This window comes from Micromonas commoda, chromosome 3, assembly GCF_000090985.2.
Source record: "Micromonas commoda chromosome 3, complete sequence".
Classification (NCBI taxonomy): Eukaryota; Viridiplantae; Chlorophyta; class Mamiellophyceae; order Mamiellales; family Mamiellaceae; genus Micromonas; species Micromonas commoda.
The window spans coordinates 1336773-1359738 of record NC_013040.1 but is presented as its reverse complement, the minus strand read 5'-3'; the positions used below and the strand labels follow the sequence as shown (position 1 = coordinate 1359738).

General features: G+C 68.9%; 9 protein-coding genes across 9 annotated transcripts; 5 read left to right on the top strand and 4 right to left on the bottom strand.

Annotated features, from left to right (window-relative positions):
- Positions 1–868: 868 nt before the first annotated feature.
- On the top strand, positions 869–1340 carry MICPUN_57285 (predicted protein; the record flags this gene model as incomplete). The annotated part of the gene is made up of 2 exons (XM_002501062.1): positions 869–979; positions 1095–1340. The coding sequence occupies 2 exons, from the start codon at positions 869–871 to the stop codon at positions 1338–1340; spliced, it is 357 nt and encodes a 118-aa protein (XP_002501108.1).
- Positions 1341–1559: 219 nt separating this feature from the next.
- On the top strand, positions 1560–7242 carry MICPUN_57284 (predicted protein; the record flags this gene model as incomplete). Its single annotated transcript, XM_002501061.1, has 2 exons — positions 1560–1670; positions 1738–7242. The coding sequence occupies 2 exons, from the start codon at positions 1560–1562 to the stop codon at positions 7240–7242; spliced, it is 5616 nt and encodes a 1871-aa protein (XP_002501107.1).
- A 177-nt stretch (positions 7243–7419) lies between these two features.
- On the bottom strand, positions 7420–7875 carry MICPUN_57283 (predicted protein; the record flags this gene model as incomplete). Its single annotated transcript, XM_002500629.1, has 1 exon — positions 7420–7875. One exon carries the CDS (start codon positions 7873–7875, stop codon positions 7420–7422), a length of 456 nt encoding a protein of 151 aa, XP_002500675.1.
- Positions 7876–8164: 289 nt separating this feature from the next.
- Positions 8165–10869, bottom strand: MICPUN_105339 (predicted protein; the record flags this gene model as incomplete). The annotated part of the gene is made up of 3 exons (XM_002500628.1): positions 8165–10176; positions 10505–10553; positions 10810–10869. 3 exons carry the CDS (start codon positions 10867–10869, stop codon positions 8963–8965), a joined length of 1323 nt encoding a protein of 440 aa, XP_002500674.1. The 3' UTR covers positions 8165–8962.
- Positions 10870–11545: 676 nt separating this feature from the next.
- On the top strand, positions 11546–14026 carry MICPUN_57280 (predicted protein; the record flags this gene model as incomplete). Its single annotated transcript, XM_002501060.1, has 1 exon — positions 11546–14026. The coding sequence occupies one exon, from the start codon at positions 11546–11548 to the stop codon at positions 14024–14026; it is 2481 nt and encodes an 826-aa protein (XP_002501106.1).
- Positions 14027–14494: 468 nt separating this feature from the next.
- MICPUN_99669 (predicted protein) lies at positions 14495–15244 on the bottom strand (the record flags this gene model as incomplete). Its single annotated transcript, XM_002500627.1, has 1 exon — positions 14495–15244. The coding sequence occupies one exon, from the start codon at positions 15242–15244 to the stop codon at positions 14495–14497; it is 750 nt and encodes a 249-aa protein (XP_002500673.1).
- A 239-nt stretch (positions 15245–15483) lies between these two features.
- On the top strand, positions 15484–16257 carry MICPUN_57278 (predicted protein; the record flags this gene model as incomplete). The annotated part of the gene is made up of 1 exon (XM_002501059.1): positions 15484–16257. One exon carries the CDS (start codon positions 15484–15486, stop codon positions 16255–16257), a length of 774 nt encoding a protein of 257 aa, XP_002501105.1.
- Positions 16258–16334: 77 nt separating this feature from the next.
- Positions 16335–19115, bottom strand: MICPUN_57277 (predicted protein; the record flags this gene model as incomplete). The annotated part of the gene is made up of 1 exon (XM_002500626.1): positions 16335–19115. The coding sequence occupies one exon, from the start codon at positions 19113–19115 to the stop codon at positions 16335–16337; it is 2781 nt and encodes a 926-aa protein (XP_002500672.1).
- A 391-nt stretch (positions 19116–19506) lies between these two features.
- MICPUN_79586 (predicted protein) lies at positions 19507–22830 on the top strand (the record flags this gene model as incomplete). Its single annotated transcript, XM_002501058.1, has 5 exons — positions 19507–20157; positions 20191–20932; positions 21128–21429; positions 21538–21667; positions 21782–22830. 5 exons carry the CDS (start codon positions 19507–19509, stop codon positions 22828–22830), a joined length of 2874 nt encoding a protein of 957 aa, XP_002501104.1.
- Between the last annotated feature and the right edge of the window lie 136 nt (positions 22831–22966).

Genomic DNA, 22966 nt, shown 5'->3' with positions numbered 1-22966 from the left:
GATCATGGACCGCGTGACGGGGAGGAAGAGTGACAGGCACGCGACGACCCGGGTGATCCAGCGCGCGAGCCCGTCCCTGAACGACGACGCGCGCGCCTCGTTCGAACCCGAACCTCCCGCCCGGGATTTGTCGTCGTTGTTTCCCTCGGGCGGAACGACGCGCGAGCGCCGCGCGTCGAGCGCCGCGCGCGCGTCCGCCGCGGTGCGCGGGACGCCGCCGAAGGGGACCAGCGTCTCGACGGTGGCGCCGCCGCTCGCCCGGTTGGCGGCGGACGCGCGGAACCCGAAGGGAAGGAACCCGCCCGGCTCAGGCAATTGCGACGAGTCGGGGCCGTCCGCGCCGAGACGCGAGGAATTGGGCGTCGCGTCCGGGCCGAGCCCCGAGAGCGCGAGACCGAGCAGGACCCCGCCGAGCACCCACCGCACGGGAACGCCCCGGTCATCTCGCGCCTGCACGACGGGCGCCGAGCTTCGCCGCCTCGGAGGGGGCGCCGATGGGTTCGGCGGCCGGCGTCGCGACTCCGGTTCCGGGGCGACTCGCGGAGCGCCACTGGCGAAATGCCCCTCCTCCGGCGCCTCGACTTCCACGCGGGGCAGCGTCACCTCCGCGACGCTCTCTCCGGGGTTCGGGGTGACACCGGCGTCCACCCGGTCATCCGACGAGGCGTCCACCTCCGGCGGCGCCAGGAGAACCTCCTCCAGCGACGCCGCGTCCGTCGCCATGGCGTCGTCGAATGCGTCCGACCGCTCGCTGCCAGCTGTGAACCTCGTCTCAGTCTCTTTGTGTTGGAGCTAACATTACTTGTAGCGCGCAAACTTCCGGGGCGTCATTTCTTTGGGAGCTCGAGCGCGAGGGGCGGGCGGCTACATGAGCGGGCCGGGAACGACGCGGGGGAGCAGCTACCCCTTCCTGCAACGCGGTCTTCCCTTCTTCGCGTTCATGATAGGAGGATCCTACGGTATCAGCATCCTCCTGCAGGTCCGCACCCACTCGCACATCCCCCCCCCAAAAACTCTTCCTCCTCCCGTGGACACCCCCGCGTTTTGGGCACCCCGCCTGCCGCGCCTTCGACTGACGCCCCTCACGACAACAGGGAAGGAACGAGGTGAGGGACGCCAAGGCTGATGTCACGGACATGCGCGCGCCGTCCAAGACGCAGAACGTTCGCAGGAAGAACATGGCCTTCGACATCGACGCCGAGCGAGAGAGGACCATCGAGGAGCTCGGCGGACTGGAGAAGGATGTGGACATGGTGCCGGTGCCGAGGCCGTGGGAGGAGCCGGGTGCGAAGCGGCGGCGATGGTGGAAGGGTGTCAAGCGCTGGTGGGGAGGCGCATAGCGTGCCCCCGGGCCTAAATTCTCTCGCCGTCGTCTCATCATCGACAAACGACCGCCCTGTGCGCTCACCCTAGTACCCCAGCTCAGCAGCCCCTCTGATAGCCCTTGTTAAACCACGCTGAGCTCGACGTTTGAAATCTTCGTCTGGCTCGGGTCCAGAGCGCTCGGCGCGAGCGACCGGATCGGCCTCCGAGGCCGGCGTCGATCCGGATCGCGCGCCATGGACACGATACTGGAGGTGAGCGACCCTCTCTATCCACCCCCACACCCGGCGTCCCGACTCAGCCGCCCGACCCAGATGCGTCGAGTCCCCACGCGCGACAAAAGCTCCGTCTCTCTAGCCTCCGTCGCCCGACCATGACCCTGACGACCGCGCCCCATTCTCTCGACCGACGCAGGCGGACGATGCCACGATCGACGAGATCGTCGCGTGGCTCTCCGACGGCGGCGGTGTTCACGCGCGCGGCGGCGGCGGCGCCCCACCGGGGGCGGTCGCCGCCGCGGGGCTCAACACGCGCGGTCAACTCGCGCACGCGTTGCTCGAGACGGTGAGGCGCGAGTGCGAGCCGGCGCTGCGCCTTCGAGCGGCGGAGGCGCAGGCGGCGGCGGCGGCGGCATCCGCGGCGGCGGCGAGCGCGCGGCACGCCCCGCCGGCGTCGGCGTCCAAGATCCCGCCGCAGCCGACGCCGCAGCCGCCGCCCGGGTTCGAGGGCGCGCGGGGGCCGGGCGGCCATCGCGCGAGGGGATGGGGCTCCGCGGCGCCCAAGACCGGGAGCAGGCTGCCGGGGATAGACATCGACGACGCGACCGAGTTCCCATCGCTGGGTATCCCCGCGGGCGCCGGGCGCGGCGCCGAGAGCAGCGCCACGCCCGGCGGCGCCGGCGGCGGCAGGGGGTGGGGCGGGGATGGCCCGCGACGGCGACTGGAAAACGAGCTCGGGCCACCGTCGCCGGCTGCGTCGCCGCCGACGCCGACGCCGACGCCGAACGACGACGACGACGCTCGCCCCGCGTCCGCGCTCGAGCCAAAACCTCGAAAGCCACCCAAGCGCGTCGCCCCCGTGGCGATGAACCCGACGAATCCCTCGATTGGCGGGACGAGCCAACCGACGAAACGCATACAGCCCACGGCGATGGCGTCGTCGGAAGTTTGCGGAGCCCGGGCGGGACAATCGCAATCGCTCACCGGGCTGGAGTCGCCGGTGAGGCCATCCGCGAACGCACCGAAGCTGTCGTCCCCCGGGCCCCTCACGCCGCCGCCGCTGCGCAGGGACTCGCCCGTGTCCAACCGGCTCGCGACGGCTGCGTCGTCGTCGTCCCTCCCGACTAGTTTTTCGCCGATGAACGACGGCTTAGGCTCGGGCTTCGGCGGCGGCGGCTTCGACGAGTTCGGCGCCGCGAGCGACGAGAACGACACGGACGAGGAGGACGAGGAGGACGAGGAGGATAGCGACGGAGGGTCGTCGTCGTCGCTCTCCGGACCCTCTCCGGAGGCTCACCGGAGGATTGCGAGAAACGCGGCGCGGCTGCACGCGGCGGCGCTCGGCGGCGCGGCGGTGCCGGACGTCTCCCGCGCGCTGGCGCTCCCGTGTCGACTCCTCGCGCTCCCGAGATCGTTCCGCGTCGCCGTTGTCACGTCGGATGTCACGTCGGATGCCACGTCGGATGCCACGTCGGAGATTATCGGACGACGAACGAATCCATCGGAGATTTCGAAGGCGTCTTCTGTCCGAGGCTGGATGAGGACCGGCGCCGCCGCGCGCGCGTACGCCGCGGCGGTGCTCCAGGGATGCGGTCGGTGCGTCCACGCCATGGGCGAACCGACCCTCGCCGCGCTCGCCGGGTGCCGCGACTTGCGGAGGCTCGCGCCGAGGCTGCACTCGAGTTTGGTGCGCGAGCTGGGTTTGTGCCGGTTGGCGACGCGGCGGGCGGCGCAGGCGGCTTATGGGTCAGCGGCGCGCGGCGCGTCCGAATCTTCCGGAACGCGCGGTTCGATCGGCGTGATGCTCCCGGCGCCGCTGATGGCGGCGGCGGGGCCGCTTCCGCCGCTCAAAGGGGGTGGCGGCGCCGTCGGCGGCGGAGCCGGCTTTGGCGGAGCGGTAAACACGCAGGCGGCGTATAGGAACAGGGAGAAGGCTCGAGACGCGCTGTACGCGCAGATCCGAGAGATCGCGGGTTCGAACCCGGGCGGGGCCGGGGCTGGTCATGCGGGTTCTTCCGGGGGTTCGCCAGGGATCGGATCGCTCGGCGAGAGGGTGCGGGGTTTGTTGTCCATCGTCAGGGTCGAAAACACTCGTTGGTTCGCGGAGCTGATGGTGTCGAGGCTGGTCCAGGCGGCGGCGGCGGGAGAGGCTGACGAGGAGCTCGCGGCGGCGGTGGCGCCTGCGAGGCTGTCGAGGCTGCACAGGCGCCTCACCGGAGAGACCGGCGGGGGCGACTCCAGGGCCAACGCCGGCGGTAGGGGCGGCGGTAGGGGCGGAGCCGGCGGTAGGGGCGGAGGAGGCGGGCGCGGCGGCGGGCGCGGCGGAGGCGGGCGAGGCGCGGGAAGGGGCGGTTTTAGCGGCGGTGTCGACGACGACTCCGGCCCTACCTCCGCCCCCTCGTTCGCGTCCCTGTTCCCCCCCGCGCAGAGGCCCTACGTCCGCCTCATCGAGGCTGCGGACTCGCACAGGCTGGCGTCGGCGCTGGTACGAGCGCTGGTCGCCGCGCTGCACGCGCTGGACCGACACGCGACGCCCCCGGAAAAATGTATCCGGAGACTACCGGAAGGAGGAACCATGGACGACGACGACGACGACGCCGACCGCGGCGTCGGACGAAACGACGTCGACCCTCCCACACTGTCGCCCGGCGGGGTGATACCCACGGACGTGGCGCCCGGTTCGACCGGGGCGCGCGGCGGCGCGTCGTCGGGGGGCTACGGGGGCTACGGCGGCTACGGCGGCTTGACCGAGCGGATGCTCGCCGCGAAGGCGGTCGCGGGCGTCCTCGGCGTCCTCGCCTTTGGCAGCGGCGCGTCGGGCCCGGGCGTCGCGAACGAGCGCTCGCTCGCTCCGCCGCCGGGCGTCGACCTCGCCGGCGCGCTTCGCCGCGCGACGAGAGCCGGCGAGCTCTGCGTCACCGTCCCGTGGACGCTCGCGTTTTTGAGATTTCTGCCGTGGGACGCGGAGGCGGCGACGGCGAGGGTGTACCTCGAGCCCATCGCGACCCTGAGGCGCATGCTCCGTTCGCCGAGGCTCGATCCTTCCTTCCGCGGACGTGCGCGTTCGTTTGAATCAAACGCCGCGGGGGAGGACGCCGACGACGATACGGCTGGCGCAGAAAAAGGCGGTTTCTTTTTCTCGACGCCGCAGATGGCGCTGAGGGCGACGCTCGCGACGGGTCTCTCCGCGTCCGCGCCCACGACCCCGGCGGCGTGCGTCGCCTTCGCGAGGGACGTCGCACTCGCGGCGGGCGCCAAGAGCGCGCCGCCTCCGCCGCCTCCGCCGGCGTCGCTCGCGTCGCTGCCCGCGACGGAGTGGAGGCTCGGGCTCGGCCCGGCGCGCGTCCCCGGCGGAGAAGAGGAGGATCCGCCCGACGACGAGGACCCGCTTCGCGATTGGGGCGCGGGGGCCACCGCGGGTGGGGGGACTACCATCATGGACGCGTTCGACGAGTCATCGTTCGACGAGATCCCTCCGGATCTCAGCCGCGGGGGCGTCGACAGTCGGTACGTGGAGAGCGCGTGCCCGGAGCTGGACGCGGCGACGCGCGAGTTGGCGACGCAGCTGGCATCCGCGAGACGAGCGAGGGTGAGAGCGACGCGGTCGAAGGACGCGGGCACCCTCGGAGGCGTCCCCTCGGGTGGTGCGCCGGCGACTCCCGCGGTGGCGCCCCTTCTGGATCCTTCCAGAGCCTTCCAGACCCCCGGCGAGGGCGACGACGACGACAACCGCGGCGACGTCCCCGCTCCGCCGTCGCCGTCGCCGTCGCCGTCCGCCCCCGTCCATCCCCGCCGAGTCACCGCGGTTCGCACCGACGCGGCTCGCACTGAAGGTCCCTCCTCGAGCTCGAAGGGTGTGCCCCCGACCGCGCGCACCCCCGCGCGCACCGGGGCTCCCCCTCCTCCCCATCGCCCCGTCTCCTCGACGCCCGTTCAAACGACGACGCCCGTTCAAACGGCTGACCGGGAGACGAACCGTCAGCGGAACGCGCGAAATGAGACGCTTCGCGTCGACCAGGCGCTGCAACGCGCGTTCCTGCAGCACCGACCCGCGCTGCACCGCGTGGTCGACTTCGCCGTCGACGCCGCCGTGCTCGCCGCCACCGACGCCGCGTCCTCTCTCGCGGTCCGACGGTTGACCTCGGTCGGTCCAACGGTGGACGCGGTGGCGAAGGCGGCGAAGGCGGCGGCTGACGCGGCGCCGACCGGCGCATCCCCCGAGGACGCGTGGACCCCCGCGTTCGAGCACGCCGTCGAGAGGGCCGCGATGGCGGCGGCGCGGGACGCGCTGCCGGGCGCCATCGCCGCCGCGAGCGCGGAGGCGTCGGAGCGAGCCGCGGCGGCGGTGGTCGCGCTCACCGCGCCATCCGTGCCATCCGGTGACGCGTCGAAGGTGCTCACGAGGGGTGACGAGGTCGTCGTTCGCCCAACAGAGGGTAGTTCGCCCGGGAGTAGTTTGGGTTCGTCCCGCCGATCGTCGCCGTCGACGGTTCTCCCGAGATCTGAGAGTACGGAAACTACTCCGTTTGATCGAGCCTCGGCGCACTCGCTCGCCGCGGCGCGCGCCGCGGCTGACGCAGCGACTGCCGCGGCCGCGGACAGGGTTCGTCGCACGCTGCCGTTCGAGCTCCACGCGCGGATACAGAGCGAGGCGAGAGCCGCGCTGCGAACCGCGCTCGCCGCGGTCAAGGCGGAGGCTAGGGTTCGAGCCGCAGACGGATCAACCGACGATGGATCGACCGCGGCGTCGACGCCGACGGATGGGACGCGTGTTCACGTGGGGATGGGGACGATAGCATCCTCGGATGGGCGTCGTCTGTTCGAGACGTGCGACTCGCTGAGAACGGCGGCGGAGGCTGGGGCGACCGCCTCCGAGCTCGCGGGAAAAACGAGGGCGACGGCGGCGGAGATTCGCGCGGCGCTCGCCGAGGACGGTTACCCTCATTGTTCGGACGTCTCCGGGGATGGAATTGAACCGCGTGATCACGCGTGCGTCGACGCCGCGCGGGCGCTCGCGAGTTTACTGTTTGCGTACCCGCCCAGAGACGCGCCCAAACGGGGGGCTGGAGACGACGGTTCGTATCCGGGAACGCGCCCGTTCGAAGAAGCCCGTCGTTCGCGTCTGGCGAGCAGGGACGACGCGTGGGCCGCCGCGTCCGCCGCCGTCGCCGCCGCGTGGCGCGTCTCGATCGACGACGACGGTGAGTCACCGCCCGGTGAGTCACCGCCCGACGGTTCATCTTCCGAAGACGAAGCGTCGCCGCCCGGTGAGTCACCACCCGATCTAGCGTCGGCAATCGCGGGCGCGTTCTTGGACCCGGACTCGTGGCTCCCGCGCATCGCCGGCGTTAACGCCGGGTCGCCCTTCGCGCAGCGTCGAGCCGAGTGCGCGGCTGTCGCGACGCTGACGTCGGTTCCGTCGAGTGCTGCATGGCGCCGCGCGGTGCGAACAAAGTTCCTCGCCCTCGTCGACGCCGCGAGCGCCGCGGGTTCCGGCGTCGGGTGCGTGGGCGTCGCGCTGTTGCTCAGAGCCGGCGCGGGTGTGGTGGAGGCGTTCGCGGGGGACGCAAAGGCGAGGGACGGGGACGTTGGGGTGGCGGAGGATGCAAAGGCTTTTGGGGTTAGCCTCATGGACCGATGCGACGACGCGGGGGAGAGACGGACGCGTCGCAGGGTGGAGCGCGCGCTGCGCGGAACGTAGTGGCCACTCTTCTCAGAGTTGTTCGATCACCGGTATCTTTCTTATTACGATAGAAGAACAGGGGCGGTCTTGCTAAATGAGGAGCGGCTTCGCGGCGAGGCTGCTCGCTTTGCTGTGCTGTTGAACAATTTTTCACTTGTTTTTATCCCGTCGTGCCCGGCTTGTCCGTGGCGCGTTTCACCTGCCGAAGAGGCCGCCCTTCTTGCCGCCCTTCGCAGCCTTCTCGGCCTGTTCGGCAGCCTTGCGCGCGGCCGCGCGCTTGGCGCGGAAGGCGGCCTGGTTCTCCTTCTTGGCGGCGCGGACTCCGCGCGCGTTGAATCCGTCCGTCTTGAAATCCTGCTTCTTCTCGGGCCTGAACGCGTTCTTGCCCGAGCCGCAGGGGGGGCACTTCCAGTCCTTGGGGAGGTCGTTGAAGTCCTGCGCGCGGTAGATGTAGCCGCAGTCGCGGCACACCATCGCCGTGCCCGCGGGCTGCTTCTGCGCGCCCATGCCGAAGAACGCCCGGGTCACGACGGGGCCGCCGCGGGTGGAGGCGCCGGCGGGCTGGCGCGCGGCGACGCGGAGGGGCGCGGCCTTGCCGAGGAAGGCGCTGCCGGCGGCGAGGGAGGCGGAGGAGGAGACGGCGAAGGACATTGTCGCTACGGTGTGTTCGTGCGGCGCGTGCGCTGCGAAGTGAGGCCGCCCCGTCGGTTCACGCGGTGCGTGTTCCGATCTTTCCTTCGCTCCAAGCCACAGAGCTTTCCGCCACGGGAAATTTGTGGCTCCTGATTGGCGGATTCCACTTGGTCATTCTGACTGAATGCCTGTGCGCTCCTCGTCGAGCGCGACCCGCCAGCGTGACGTCACCCGGTTGACAGCCTCAAATATGAGCACTTTCTATCCCGTCACGTCCGTCGCATTGCGCACGACCCGTCGACGTGATATCAGATAACATGTCCGCCATCGCCCTCTCCTCGATCGCCGCCGTCTCCGGCGATCGCGCCGCACTCAGGGCGCCCGCCGCCGGGCGATCCAGGGCCTCCTCCACCCGGGGCGGCCCCGTCCGCACCAACGCCCTCTTCGGCCGCAAGGACCCCGGGGGCGGCGTCGAGGTTGTGTTCGAGGAGAGCAAATCCGAGGCGTACGCTCGCATCAAGAAGCAGCGCGCCAAGAGCAAGGCCAAGTTCGAGGCGCAGGAGAAGGGCGGCGTGTCCCTCTTCCTCTTCAACGCGCTCTCCGCGGTGAACTTCGAGGAGGACATCAAGGAGGACCGGGGCCTCCTCGCCGCGGCGAAGCGGATGGGCAAGGGCGACAAGATGTCCCGCGAGCAGTACGGCGCGCTCAAGCGCAAGGTGGGCGGCACCAAGAGCGGTTTCTTCGGCGAGAACATATTCGCCAAGGGCGAGTACCTGGACAGGGGGTACGTGGAGAAGGCGGAGGAGCAGCCGGTGCCGGTGCTCGGGCAGGGATTCCTCTACGGCGTGCTGGTCGCCGTCATCGGAGCCACCGGGTACGTCGTGTACGCCGTCGGCCAGGCGGGCGCCATCTGACCGCGCATATAACGACGTGTATTGCTCCTTCGCGTTTGTGTTTGACTCCGACTCGGGCCGGGACCCGTTATTAATGGATGTCGGGTTTCGGGTTCGGTCCTTTGCGATTTGCTGTTTTTTTATGAGAAAAAATTGTCCTGTCCGTCCGCGTCTGGCGCGTGCGTCCGTGCGTGCCTAGGGTTCCGAACGCCTCAGTATCCGCCCTGCTGCGCGGACATCCACACGTGTCGACCCATCATGCTGCGCTCGTGCTGAGCCACGTACGCGGCGTTCGCCGCCGCGACTCCACCCGGCGCGTTGGGGCTGCCCTGCCCGTTGCTCCCGCTGGAAGTTCCCGGCGTTGGCACCGCGCCCGGGGGCACCGGCCCCCCGGGCGTGCCCGGCATGGTCACCGGCATCGGCGGCGGGGGCGGGGGCGCGCCGTGCGCCATGCCGGCCGCGGCGCCGCCGTAGTACGCAGCCTGCATCGACGCGTACTGCGCCGCCGCCGCGTATTGCGCCTGCGCCGCCGCCCACGACGGGTCCACCCCGTACGCGCCAGCCATGGCGTACGGCGGGTAGCCGCCGTAGGGCATCCCGTACGGTGAGCCCCCGCCAAAAGGCCCCGTGTGGCGCCCACCGCCGCCGCCGCCCGACCTCACCCACGAGAGCCTCACCCGCGAAGCCCCCATCATCGTCCCGTTCAGCGCCTGGATGGAAGCCTCCGCGTCGGCGCGACGCGTGAATTGAACAAACCCGCAGCCCTTACCCGCGGGGATCTTGACATACACCAGCTCCCCGAACGCCTCGAAGTGCGTGCGGAGGTCCGGTTCCGTCAGCGTGGGGTCCAGCCCGCCGACGAAGACGGTGCTGTTCTCGGGCTCGGGCGCCGGGGAACCGCCGACTCCGTTGGAACCGACTCCAGTGTTGGAACCGACTCCTCCACCTCCGACGCCGTCGACGCCCTTGCGGGGGATCGCGAGCGAGATCCGCATCACTCGCGATCCGCACGGCACGCCGTTCATCTCGACGAGCGCCCTGTCCCGCTCGCCCTCGTCGCCGAAGCGGACAAACCCGAAGCCCTTACTCCTGCCCGTGTTGGGGTCCGTCACCACCCGAGCGTTCCGCACGGAGGGGTACCTCTCCGCGAACGTCTCCTGCAGGGCGTAGTCGTTAACCTCCGGGGGCAGGTCGCCGACGAAGACGCTGTGGTCGTTGGCGGCGCCGCCCGCGCCGCCCGCGCCGCCGCCGACGCCGAACGACGCCCAGTTGAGGCGAAAATTCTGATGCGCCGAGGGCATCGGCGTTCCGTTGAGCGTCTTCAGCGCGTGCTCGGCGGTGGCGCGATCGACGAACTCGACGAAGCCGTACCCTTCGCTGAAGCCCGTCTGTTTGTTTCTGATGATCTTCACGCTCCCGATCGCGCCTGTCGCGTTTGGGACGGGGTTAGCGGGTTCGAGGTCAGTTTCAGTTCGAGTGACAGTTTTTGGTTGTGAGTTTTTTCGGCCTCCGCCACGACTGTATTTTCAAGATGGGCGGATCTGGGTCGGGGGGAACGGGGCGAGGCGTGGCGGGGAGCGGGCGCGCGACGCGGACGCGCAGCGCGATCCGCCCGTCTGATCCTCGCGGACGATTTCCCGCGCGCGTCCACGCGTTCGCGAGCACCGGACGGGACGCGGGATGCGCCGCGACGACCCGACGTGGCGCGCGCAAAAAACAAAGAAGATGACAGACAACACGTGTTTTGGTCTCACCGAAGTGCGCGAAGCAGGTGTGCAGATACGACTCCTCCATCCAGTAGCCCTGTACCGACGATTGGGGGACGATTGCGACGTCAGCGCTCGTTTCTCGACGCGAAACCCGGGGAAAAGGTTGAGAAGATTTCGAAGTTTCCGGATCCCGTGTTTCCGGCGCGGCGACGGAGGGATCTGCCGCGCGCGTCGCTCGCCGCGTCGCTGTTCGACAAGACCCGTCGCTTCGCGAGAAATCCCGGTTGGAACCAAAATATCGGGGGTTGACGCGCGGGGCAGGAGGACGCGCGGCGGGACGGTGCGCTCACCAGGTCTCCGACCCAGAGGGTCTTCACCTCGCCGGTCTCGGCGGGGTTAGGCTCCGCCATCGTGCCCCGTTCGGCGGTTCCGGCGGTTACGCGGCGCGGTGTCGACGCGAACGACCCGCGCGCGAGATTGCCACTTGTTTTTTTTCTCCCCCCACAGGGAAACGCGGATCGCTTATCTGCCTCCGCGCGGGGGTTTTCGTCAACGAACGCGCGCGCTCGGTTGATCCGAAGCGCGGGCGTTGCTCCGAGAAAGGCGCGGAACTGACCCGAGAAGGTCTCGCTCGTGCGTTCGTGCGCTCGCTCGGCGTCGTGTGACGCGATTGACCGCCCCGGCCCAACCCTTGCAGGTGAAGGGAATAAATAATAACAACCCGGCAGGAACTTCCCTCACTGTGCCCAGCGGGGTGCCGGCAGGTGGAAACCCGGTGAAATGCAAGACAGAGCTTGCGACAGGTAAGCAGGTGACCGGTGACATGGATGAAACTTGATCTCGAAACGACGGAGATATTTTTTTGACTTTGGACTTTTTCACGGCATCAACGGGAAATTGGAAAAGGGGTTCCGGTGGAGATCGGGTGGGTTCATCCCTGTTGCGGTTGGACAATTAAAGTTTTCCCACGTGTTTTTGTGTGCGACGCAGTCAGGTTTTCAGCACGTGCGGAGACTTTCAACAAGCCAGCACTGGTGGCATCACCTCGCCTCGGGCATCGAGGGGATCCTCCTCCTCGTCAGAAAGATGCGGGCGCCGCTGTTCGGGGACGCTCCGGGCGGCGAGCGTCCCTCGCGTGGCAACCGCGATTCCTCGTCTCGACATGGTAGCGACAGCTCCGGGTGGCTCTCCGGGACGGCGACGCGGAACACCGCGCTAGTGAGCTGCGCGTTCCTGCTCATGCTCGCCGCGATGGGGCAGATGGGCACCGAACGCGAGTGGAACTCGGGGCTCCGCGAGATGGTCCGAAGTCGGATCGAGGCGGCGGGGTTGGCGTCCGCGGTGAGGCAGGTGCAGACGTTGGAGGAGATCAGCGACGGCGCGGCGCACCGCGGGGAGCGAGGGATGCGCAGAGGGGGCACGGGGACGGAGAGGGGAAGCGCACCCCCGCCCCCGAAAATCTTCGACATCAAGCTCAGGGGCGAGGAGGATGGGGACGCGGAGACGCGTCGGGGAAGCGTAAAGTCCGAGATCATCGAAGTGAAGACGACGCTCGCCCCGCCGCCGCCATCGTCCCCCGATGAACCCGTCGCGTCCACGACACGAGCGAGCCCCGTTTCGGAGGCGAAGGTCAAAACGCCAAACGAGCAGGAGGTCGGCCGCGGCGAGACGGAGGGTGGAGACGGCAAGGCCTGGTTCGACGATCCACCGGCGAACGCCGTCGCCGGCGACGAGACGCCGGCAGCTGAAGCCCCGGACGCGGACCTGGGGAAGACAAAGGGAAGCGAGCTCGCGACGACCGAGGCGGCTTTCGCGAGGTTCAATCGCATCCGACGCTTAGATGAGCGGCTCGGCGCCGCGTGCGAACCGTGCTTTGGCGCCGCGTTCGAGCGACACGCGAAGCTTTACGAGGATAAAACGAGGGTTCTGGTGCTGGAGGGTCGGTGGGATAACGGCCTCGGGAACAACATGGAGCGGTGGCGCGCGCTCTTCTCGTTCGGCGAGTCCGCCGGGTGGGCAGTGTACGTGGACGCGGGGGGATGCGGCGCCGGGACGGGGCGACCGGACGGCGGCGAGAACTGCCACTTCGACCCCGGGCACTACTTCACCGGCGACGGGTTCGACTGGCGTTGGCACCCGGCGCGGGAAAAGGAGTTCGACGCACTGTTCGGACGCGAGACGCCCATGCGAACGTTCCATCACATGTGTCGCAAAGATCACGAGAACGCCCACCGCAGGGCGTGCCAGCTCACGGAGCACGGTTGGCCGTCCAACGCGGATTCGGCGAAGATCCAGCCAAACGCCGTGGGGCACAACGGCTACGAGGAGGACCCGGGCGGCGGCGAGCCCGCGCAGAACGACGCGTGGCTGCACGAGTGGCTGAACAGCGACGAGGTGTTGGGATGGCGCTACGTCAAGCTCAAGCTGCGGACGCCGTACGACTTGCAGAACGAGGCGGAGGCGAGCGAGGTGCGCGACTACGGCGCGTGCGAGATTGACGGCGAGAAGGTCGAGGGCGAGGTCGAGGGGTTGTTGCTGGCGAGGAAGTGCAGGGCGCAGCACTTCTTCAGGCCCACGAGAGCGCTGATGAGGGCCATGGCGCCGGTGTTGAGGCAGATGGACGCGTGGGCTGGCGTCGCCGCTGTTCACATCCGCACCGGGTTCGCGGACTGGCAGGAGTATTGGCTCACGAAGGTCAAGCCGAAGGATTCGACGGAGATTGCGGCGATGGAGGGTAAGTACTCGTGCGATCCGACCGCCATCGTCAGGAACCTCGGCGCGGTGTTCAGGCAGTGCAACGGACGGTACGACGAGCAGGTGTGCACCAACTGGTGGAACCTCCCCGACCGAATCGAGAGGGTTGAAGGGGATTCTCCGAGAGGTCCGACGTCCGAGGACGCGCTCGTGGGATGCGGCGACCTCCCTCCCGAGCGGGACGAGGCGCGCGGCGAGGTCGAGGACGAGGGCGCGGTCGCCGCGGCGGCGACGTGCGCGGCGCGCCTCGCGAAGGCGGCGGCGGGTGGCTCGGACAGATGGGGCGTCTTCGTCCTCGGGGACTCCCCCGCGGTCATCAAGGCGCTCGCCAGGATCCCGTCGCTGAAAGGCCGCGTCGCGTATCAGCGCGACGAAGACGTCGTGGGGGTGACGTTCAGGCCGGCGCAGTGCGACGGCGCGGGTTGCGTCGGCGCCGGTCATTCGCTCGACGAGGACAGAGTCGGCGAGGACAAGGAGGAGGAGGAGGAGGAGGAGGAGGAGGAGGGTAACCGCGCGTGGATGCGTGCGGTGGTGGACATGTACGTCGCGTCTTTAGCCGACGCGGACGTTCAGCTACCCGGGAGCTCGTTCATGAGCTCGGGTGCCCTCGGGCTCAGCGTGACGAACGTTCGAGCCAACGCTCTCGGGTTCGGCGGCGAGGTGGTGATGGACCAGACGGTGACGCCGATCGGGGAGACGAAGGAGCGCTCCGCGGGATTCCACGAGAACTACGAGAACTACGTGTTGCTCTCCGCGTCGCACTGCGAGTTCGACGATGAACGAGGCGGCGGCGGAGGCGGCGGCGGCGTTTGATCGACGGTTGGGTGTTCACCACCGGCTGGGGACGAGGCGTAGATTTTATTACAACGAAGCGCTCGTCGTCGCGAAGGTTATCGTTTGTTTGTTCCGCGCGTCTTGGCCGCTTCGAAGCAAGATTTGATCCTTCACACAACCATGAGAGGGAAGTTTCCACCTGTGAAGGTCGCGTACTTCAGCTGAACTCAGCTTCAGCGACTTCCCGAGGCTTGGACAGGCTGTGGAAATCGCCACCTGCTGAGGAAATCCAAACGCGGATTCCCACGCAGGTGAAGCGTCGAGCCTGGAAGTCGCGGAAGATCTATCTCATGTTCAGCTGCGGGTGCATCTTCCCTCTCATAGTTGTGATCTTGATGCCGAGAGATCATGCAACGAACACCATCAAATCTTGCTTCTCCGCGCCGCGATGTCGGAACAAAAACCAAAAACCAAAAACCAAAAACGGGCGGGTGAGCGCCGGCGCTCTCAGTCCACGAGGCTGAGGTCCTTGTACGCCGTCTTGGGCATCTTTCCGTCCTTGTCCAGCACCGCCGCGTCCTTCTCCTCGTCCGTCGCGCCCCTCCGCATGTCCACGCCGTGCGACACGTCGTACAGCACCTCTCGTTTGGGCCTCACCACCGCGGGACCCACCTGTCCCGTCGCCGCCAGCGCCCTCGAGTTTTCACCCTCCGAGCCTCGCCCGGCGCCCGCCCTGTGAAGGACGACGGCGTTGGACCCGACGGGCACGGAGCCCTCCTCGGGCTCCGGCAGCGCGCCGCCGCCCCTCTTCCCCTTCGCCGACGCTTCTCCCCCCACCTTGACGAGGGGCATGCGCCGGATTAGGTCCTCGCCGCGCATGTTCGGGTCCGCGCGTCGCACCATCACCCCGTCGCCGAGGCTCACCGTCTTGTCATCATCGCTCGCGTCATTACCCGTCCCCTCGGCGTCGGCGTACTCCACGTCGTATCCCCGTCGTTCCGGGTACGCGAGGTACATCCCGACGTCGTGGCCGATGCCCAGTCGGTCCATGTCCTTGATGCGCTTCACCGCCGCGGGCGCGGTGAGGTCCGCGACGGTGTCCCCCGCGTCGATCCGCGCGTACGCCGCGGCGATCTTCGCCTCGAGATCTTCGAGCTCCCGGCGCTCGACGTGCCGCCTGCTCGTCTCCACCTTCCAGCCGTGGTGCTTGGACGAGGTTGTGGAGGCGTACTCCTCGTACTCCACGTCCATGGCCATGGTCGTCGACCGGCGGGGTTCGTGGGGGGACGACGCGCGGCGGCGGCGCGCGCGGGGTTGTGCGCGGGGCGAGCGTTGCCCTCGGCGGGCCCGAGAAAAACGCTCGTCGGCGGGCCCGAGATGAAATCGCGGTCAGCGGCGCAGCGAACTCCAGCAAGGCAGTCTGATTTTGCCGACGCGAGAGCTGACGGCCGAAAACGTGTCGAACATTGGGCGGGCGCGCCGGGAACGCCGGGCGCATGCGGTCGTCCTTCGACGATCCCCTCGCGAGGGGGACGCCGCGGTCGCCCGAGGCGTCCACCCGTCGCGGCGGCGGCGAGCTCGACCTTGACCTCCTCCCGTCGCTCGTCGTGTTCGACCTGGACGATACCGTGTGGTGGCCGGAGATGTACATGACGGCCGGCAATTTCCACTTCGAGCCTCCTGGGAGCACCAGGGTGGTGGACCGATTGGGCGAGGAACTGACGATCCACCCCGGCGCCAGGGTGGCCATCGAGGAGATGCTCAACCGCCCGAGGTGGCGCAGGGCCAACGCGCAGATCGCGTTCGCCTCCAGGACGGACGAGCCGGCGTGGGCGATGGAGGCGATGCGATTGCTCCGCGTGTGCACAGACCCGCGAGGTCGGGACGTGACGCTGGAGGACGCGGTGGATCACGCGGAGGTGTACCCGGTGCGGAGCAAGACGGAACAGTTCCACAGGCTCAAAGAGAAGAGCGGGGTGCCGTTCGACGAGATGCTGTTCTTCGATAACGAGTCGCGGAACGTGCGCGAGGTGGCTGCGCTGGGCGTCTGCTGTCAATATACCCCCGACGGAATGACGGTGGAACACTGGAGGGAAGGACTGGCGAAATACGAGGAACACAGGGGTGCGCACAGGGGCGGTGGGGAGCAGGAATTAGGGGGTGGGACGCGGCCGAGCCTGAGGAGGGACGGATCGTTCGGGTCGCTGTCGGCCGGGAACAGCGGGAAGAAGGGTTCCGGGTCGGGTGGGCGAATATTTTTCCGTCCCTGACGACTTTCGCGGTGCGGCGCCGAGTCTTAGCTCGTTAAAATTGACGTATCAGCGGAGCGACTTATAAGCGTTTAACATCATTTCCCGCCCCTCTCCTTCGTGGCGGCTGCGGCGGCGTCGGCGCGGTCCAGGTACACGCGTCCCCGGTGCGTGTCCCGCGCCGCCCGCACCGCCTCTCGAACCGCGTCTGGCTTTTTCGCCGCGGCAACCTCGAGCGCTTGACAGACAGCCTCCTGCACGTCCCGGTTCGGATCGTCCATGTGGATCAGGAAACCCTTCAGTAGGTACCCCACGTTCGTCTCGTCGTAATCCCACGGCATGGCGCGGAAGAACGCCGCGATAACCCCGGCGCACGTCACGCGAATCTCGTCTCGCGAGTCGTCCATTCGCTTCAAGAGTTCGGGATAGACGTACCTCCTGTGCTCGTCGGTGAGACGATCGCCGCACCGCTCCAGCAGCATGGCGAGGGCGTGGCACGCCGCCGCGCGGGTATCCGCGTAGTAATCCTCCTCGAGCGCCGCGCCGATCTGCGGCAAAAGCTCTGCGCGCTGAATCGCCGTCAACAGGTCCCGTCGAGGGCACAGATCGTTGCGAAGCATCGTCCCGAGGCTGACGACTGCGGCGTATCGCACCGCCGCGGCCGTCTTTCCAGCCTTCCAAATCAGCGATTCGCTTATCATGCGCTCCACGACCTCGTTGGCGCATCCCTCGAACGCGGCGCCGCGCTCGCGGGACTCGAACGCGGCGTCCAACACGCGAAGCAGCGACAAACGCAGCGCGGGTTCGCGATCGCGGTGCATCGCGCACTTCAAAATCAAACCCAAGCTTCGCATCTCGCGTCGGAGTACCTCCGGCGGGGCGCCCAGGACGAACGCGCCGAGCGTGCGCTGCCCGGGGCCGTCGCCCTGCCACCCGTCCTGCTCCACCGCGAGTTGCCCGAGTATCGACTCCGCGTGCCTGCTGTACAGCTCGCCGGCGGATGAAAAACCGCACGCCCTCGCCAAATCGTCGATGCCCTTGGCCGCCGCGGACGTCTCCGCCGGGGGCAGCCCACCGGGCCCGGTTGAACCTGAACCGGTCCCACCGGGCCCGACCACCCCGGGGATCGAACCCGCGTCCTCAACGGAACCCCCTTCCGACACGGACGCGCCTTCCGCCGCCCTGAGCTGCAGGAACGACCGGAACAAATCGCCGCTGGCGGGTACGCAAGCTGAACCGCCTCCGACGACGGCGTTCGTGAGCGCCGCCGACAGCTGCGCCCTCACCGCTGGATGGTCCATCGATCCCCTCACCGAGCCGCTCGCGAGCCCGGCCGCGAGTAAACGCATGGGCTCGCCCGTCAGTGACCCCGGGGGCGCGACGCGAAGCATGGCGGCCAAAATCACCAGCGCCGACGCCCTCGACGCGGGCGACGCCTTGTCGGCGACGACGTGATCGAGCGCGATGGGGAGCCAATGGGAGGGTGACACGTGCGCGCCGAGCACCCTCGCGGCGACCACGACCCGCTCCGCGGTGTCCCTGTCGTCGTCACCCACCGCGGCGACGATCTCTTTTATCAAATCCCCGAGGTGTCTCGACGCCGACGCCTCCGCGAACGCGACGATCGTCCCGAGAAGCCGAGCCCCCGCGTTTCGTTTGCCGCTCGTCCACTCCCGAACCTCCGTCAGCGCGCCCCGGACGAGGGACGGGAGCAAGGCACGGACGAGTCGCCTGGCAGCGGCGGACGGCCTGCCCGCGAACGGCGGCGGAAGCGTCGCCGCTCGTCGCTCAATTGATCCGAAATCCGATCCGTCGCCTTCGACGTCAACGCCGTTCGCGTCGGCACCCAGCGCGGCGTCGTTCGCGGCGCCCACCGCCTCGACGAGCGCCAGTGCTTTCACCCCGTTCGCCTCCACCTCGTCCGCCACGCCGGAGAGCAGGAACGGGAGCAGCGAGCGCGCGTGCGGCAAACCGCAACCCTCGGGTAAATCAGGTACGTCCGAATCGGGCACGTCCGGCATGTCGACGTCTTCTCCCTCCTTCCCGCCCCCGATCCCTCCTCCTCCTCCCCCGCCTCCTCCTCCTCCGTTCGGGACGTGGGATATCCACCTCGCGAGCGCGACGTGAAACGCCGCTCGGACCGCCGGGGTCCTGTCCCCGCACAGCTGTCGCACCCCCGGCGCGAGCGCCTCGTGAACGTCCCCGGCCGATACGAAATCGAAGAGGGCATCCACGCACGCGAGACACGCGTGTCGAACCTGCGAGTGCCTGTGCCCGAGGTCCGGCAGGGTGGCGTTGATCATCTTGGGCGCGTGCCTTGCGAGGGTCACGTGTGCGGAGGGATGCGGCGTGAGCCCCGCGACGAGCGCCTCGGCGAGCGCGCACGACGCTTTCTTCACCTCGTGGAACTGATCGCGCATCGACGCGTGCACGATGGCGGCCACCTCCTCGGCGAAGGGCTCCGCGCGTTCGCCCGTCGCGACGATCGCGGCTTTGGCGAGGTTGACGAGGCCCAGGCGGATCTCTTCCGAGGGTTCCTCGACGGGCACGACGCCGACGGTGGCCTTGAGCGCGGGCATGAGGGAGGGGAGGAGGGTGGCGGGATCGGCCGATCGCGCCAGGAGATCGTTGACCAGCTCGGCGGACTTCTCCCGCACCTTCTCCACGCCGTCGGTGAAGCCCCGAAGGAGGGTGGGGAACAGAGCGGGGAGGGCATCGGTGAGCGTCGCCTCATCGGGGGCGTCGGGAGCGTCCAGCAGCCTCTTGCGGAGGCTGTCAAACGCGCGCCTACGAAGCGATCGGTCAGCGTCTGTGCACGAATTGAGATCTCGCTGCAGAGACGCCAGCAGGTGGTCGACCGCCGCCTTGTTCGCCGCCATCTCGCGACGCGGCCGGTGTCCCGGGACCCGGTGTGAGCGCGGTTAGGGTGGAGAGTCAGGCGATGAGCCCGTCGGGCGCTCACCGGTGTTGTGATCCCGAGAAGGCACCGAAACGGCGTTTCTGTCTGGCAAGGCGCAGATCTCCAAGGGACAGAGACCCGGCGCGAGGGTTGCGCAGACACGAGGGCACGACCCGGTCGGGAAAGCGGGACCGAGGCGTCGTCGCTCGATCCGGGGACACTGACGCGATCCGATGACCGCCGGGAGAGACACGACGCCCAACGCCGACGCCGTCGACCATCCGGGCGGCGGGTCCGCGGCTACCCTCGCGTCATCCTCCGCCGACGACGAGAGCTCGGCACCGTCGCCGCTGATGGACCACGCCGCGGCGATGCCTCCGGACGACGGAAGCCTCAGCGACGAGGAGTGGCTCAGGCGCGCGCTCGACGCCGCGCGCGCGCGGGATCTCGTCCGGGATCGCCTCGAAACCCTCGCCGCGTCGGACGGCGGCGACGGCGACGAGTTCGATCGGAACGTCGACGACGACGCATCGCGCGCGATCGTCCGCGGCGGCGACGCGCCGGCTTCCGTCGACCGCGCAGCCGCGACGGCGTTCGGCGGGTGGATCCCGTGCGACGCCGACGCCGATCGAACCTTACTCGTGGACAACTACGATAGCTACACGTACAACCTGTACCACCTCATCGCGGCGGTCGACGGCGCCCCGCCCGTCGTCGTGCGAAACGACGCAATCGCGTGGCATCAGCTGGAACCCGCGTTGCGCGCCGGGCACTTCGGCAGGGTGGTACTATCGCCCGGGCCGGGCACGCCCGATAGATCGGACGACGTCGGGATCTGCGCGGACGTGCTATCGAACGCGGTGGACGTCCCGGTGCTCGGCGTGTGCCTCGGGCACCAGGCGCTGGCGACTGCGCACGGCGGCGTCGTCGGCAGGGCCCCCGTGCCGATGCACGGCCGTCTTCACGTCCTCGTCCACGACGACTCCCCGCTCTTCGCCGGGATCCCCTCGGGAGGAGGGACGGTGAAGGCAGGGGGTGCCGAGGGGGGTGCCGAGGGGGAAGGCGGGGAAGGCGGATCGTTCGTGGTGACTCGGTATCACTCGTTGGCGGTGGACGCGGCGTCGCTGCCGGAGTGTTTGATACCGTGCGCGTGGACGGAGCGGGGTGGCGGCGACGGCGGCGGGGTTCCGTCGAACGAGTCCGCGACGAACGCTGAGATCGAGGACGCCGGTGGGGTGGTGATGGCGCTTCGGCACAGGGATCGGCCGCACTACGGCGTGCAGTTCCACCCGGAGAGCGTGTGCTCCCGGTTCGGCGAGCGTTTATACCGAAACTTTGCCGCCATCGCGAAGGCGCACAACGAGGGAGGTTCGAGGACGCGACCGACGGAGGGCGTCGCCGGCGTCATGGCACCGCGGGGTATCGATCCGGCGATCGTATGTATCGCTCCCGACGCGCCCACCAACGCGACCACCGGAGGTTTCGCGACAGTGGACGGGGATGGTAAGACCCGGCTCATGTGGATGCGGCTCCCCGGCGCCCTCGCGTCGACGCCGGGCGGATCGGAGGCGCTGTTCTGGCGACTCTTCGGCGGCGACGACGCCGGCGCCGAGCTCAACGACCCGCGCGCCAGGACGATCGCCGCCAAGGACACGTTCTGGCTGGACAGCGCCACGGCGTCGGTGGCGGGGCAGTGCCCCCGGTCCAGGTTCTCGTTTATGGGCGGGAGAGGCGGCGGTCTGTGGCGGAGGCTCGTGTACGCGCTGCCGCGACCGGAGCGGGAGAGCGCGAGGGCGAGTGACGGGGACCGTGGCGGCGGGGAGCCCGCGTGGAGGACGGGCGCGCCGCCCCCGTTCAAGGGGGGAACGCTCGTGTCCGTTCGCGCCGACGGGACGAGGGAAACGTTTGAGCGAATCCGCCTGCTGGACTGGCTCGACGCGAGGCTCGCGGCGCGCTCGTGCGAACGAACGGAGCGCGTGGAGTCGTGGGGAGAGGCTGCGGCGAGGCGCGCCGCCGAGGGTGCCGCGGCACGCGCCGGCGACGACGACGCCCCGCGCGACCCGCCGATCGTTTCACTCTCTGACGAAAAAAACGACGGTTCCGATGCGGGCGTCGACGACCTGCCGTTTGACTTTAGGTGCGGGTTCGTCGGGTACCTCGGGTACGAGATGCGCGCCGAGTGCGACTCCCCGGCGCCCAGACATTACTCGCCCGTCCCCGACGCGGCGTTGTACTTCGCCGACAGGGCAGTCGCGGTGGACCACTCCAACGACGACGTGTACCTGCTGGCGCTGGTGCCGGATGAGCTCGACATCGCCGGGCTGGAGCGCGAGGCTCGCGGCGCGAACCTCGGCGCCGCGGCGCGCGCGGTGGCGGAGGGGATGGTGGCGATGGCCAGGGAGGAAGCGGAAGGGGACGCGCGTTCGTGGATGGCGGAGACGGAAAGGACCGTGCTCGCGCTGGGGAGCTTCGACGCGACAAAAGCGAACAAAGGCGACAAACAAACGGGAAGCGCTTCACACACAAACGAGGGTCTGACGGCGGCGATTGGCGCGCGAGCGGTCGCCGCGCTGGACGCGTGCGAGCGCATGCGCCGCGAGGAAGCCATCGGAGGGGTGGGGGGCGAAGGTTCGGGGGACGCGGGAGCCGCCTACGCGTACGAGGGCGGGTTCACGTTTCGCCGCGACCGGGACGAATACGTCGGCGACGTGCAGGCGTGCCAACGCGCCATCGACCGCGGGGAGACGTACGAGGTGTGCCTGACGAACGAGCTGCGCAGGACGGTCGGGGAACTTTCGCTCGGAGCAGGAGGGGACGGGGAGGTTGGCGGATCGATTCCCGCGCCGCGCGCGCCGGATCCGGCGACGCTGTACTCGGTGCTTCGAAGGACCAACCCGGCGCCGTACGCCGCTTTCCTGTGCTTCGGCGGCTGCGACTTTGGCGGGGCCCCGGACAATTCGTCGGCCGTTTCGTCGGACGTTACGTCGGACAATTCGTCGGATCCCCTCGCCGACGTCGTCGCCGTGTGCTGCTCCTCCCCCGAGCGGTTCCTCCGCCTCTCCGCCGGCGGCGTCCTCGAGGCCAAGCCCATCAAGGGAACGGCGCCGCGGGTCCAACCCTTGGGGTGCGACGCCGACGTCGCGGAAGCTTCGAAGCTCGCGACGTCCGTCAAGGACCGCGCCGAGAATTTGATGATCGTGGACTTGCTCAGGAACGACCTCGGGCGGGTGTGCGTTCCCGGGACGGTGAGTGTGCCGGGTCTGATGAAGATCGAGTCGTACGCGTCGGTGCACCAGCTCGTGTCCACCGTTCAAGGGACGAAGAGGGGCGGGGTACCGACCGCCGCGTGCGTCGCGGCGGCGTTCCCGCCGGGGTCCATGACGGGCGCGCCCAAGTTCCGCACGGTGGAGATAATCGACACCCTGGAGCCCGGGCCGCGCGGGGTGTACAGCGGGAGCGTCGGGTACATCTCGGTACCTCGCAAGTCCGGCGATGGAGCGTTTGACCTCAACGTGGTCATCCGCACCGCCGTCGTCAAGCCGGGGTTGCGAGGCGGGGGGGTTTGGGTCGGGAGCGGCGGCGCGATCACCGCGCTGTCGGACCCGGTCGGGGAGTGGGAGGAGATGACGCTCAAGGCGAGGGCGGTGCTTCGGGCGATCAGGGCGTGCGACGAGGCGGCGTCAGGTACGGTTTGACGAGTTGAGTTTTAAGATTAGTCTTTGGAAAGCGAGGAGCGCGCCGAAATCGTCGATTATTAATTCTCGCTCGTTCGGCGCCCCGGCGCGGGCGTTCGGCGCCCCGGCGCGGCGCGATCGATGCGGCGCTCCGATA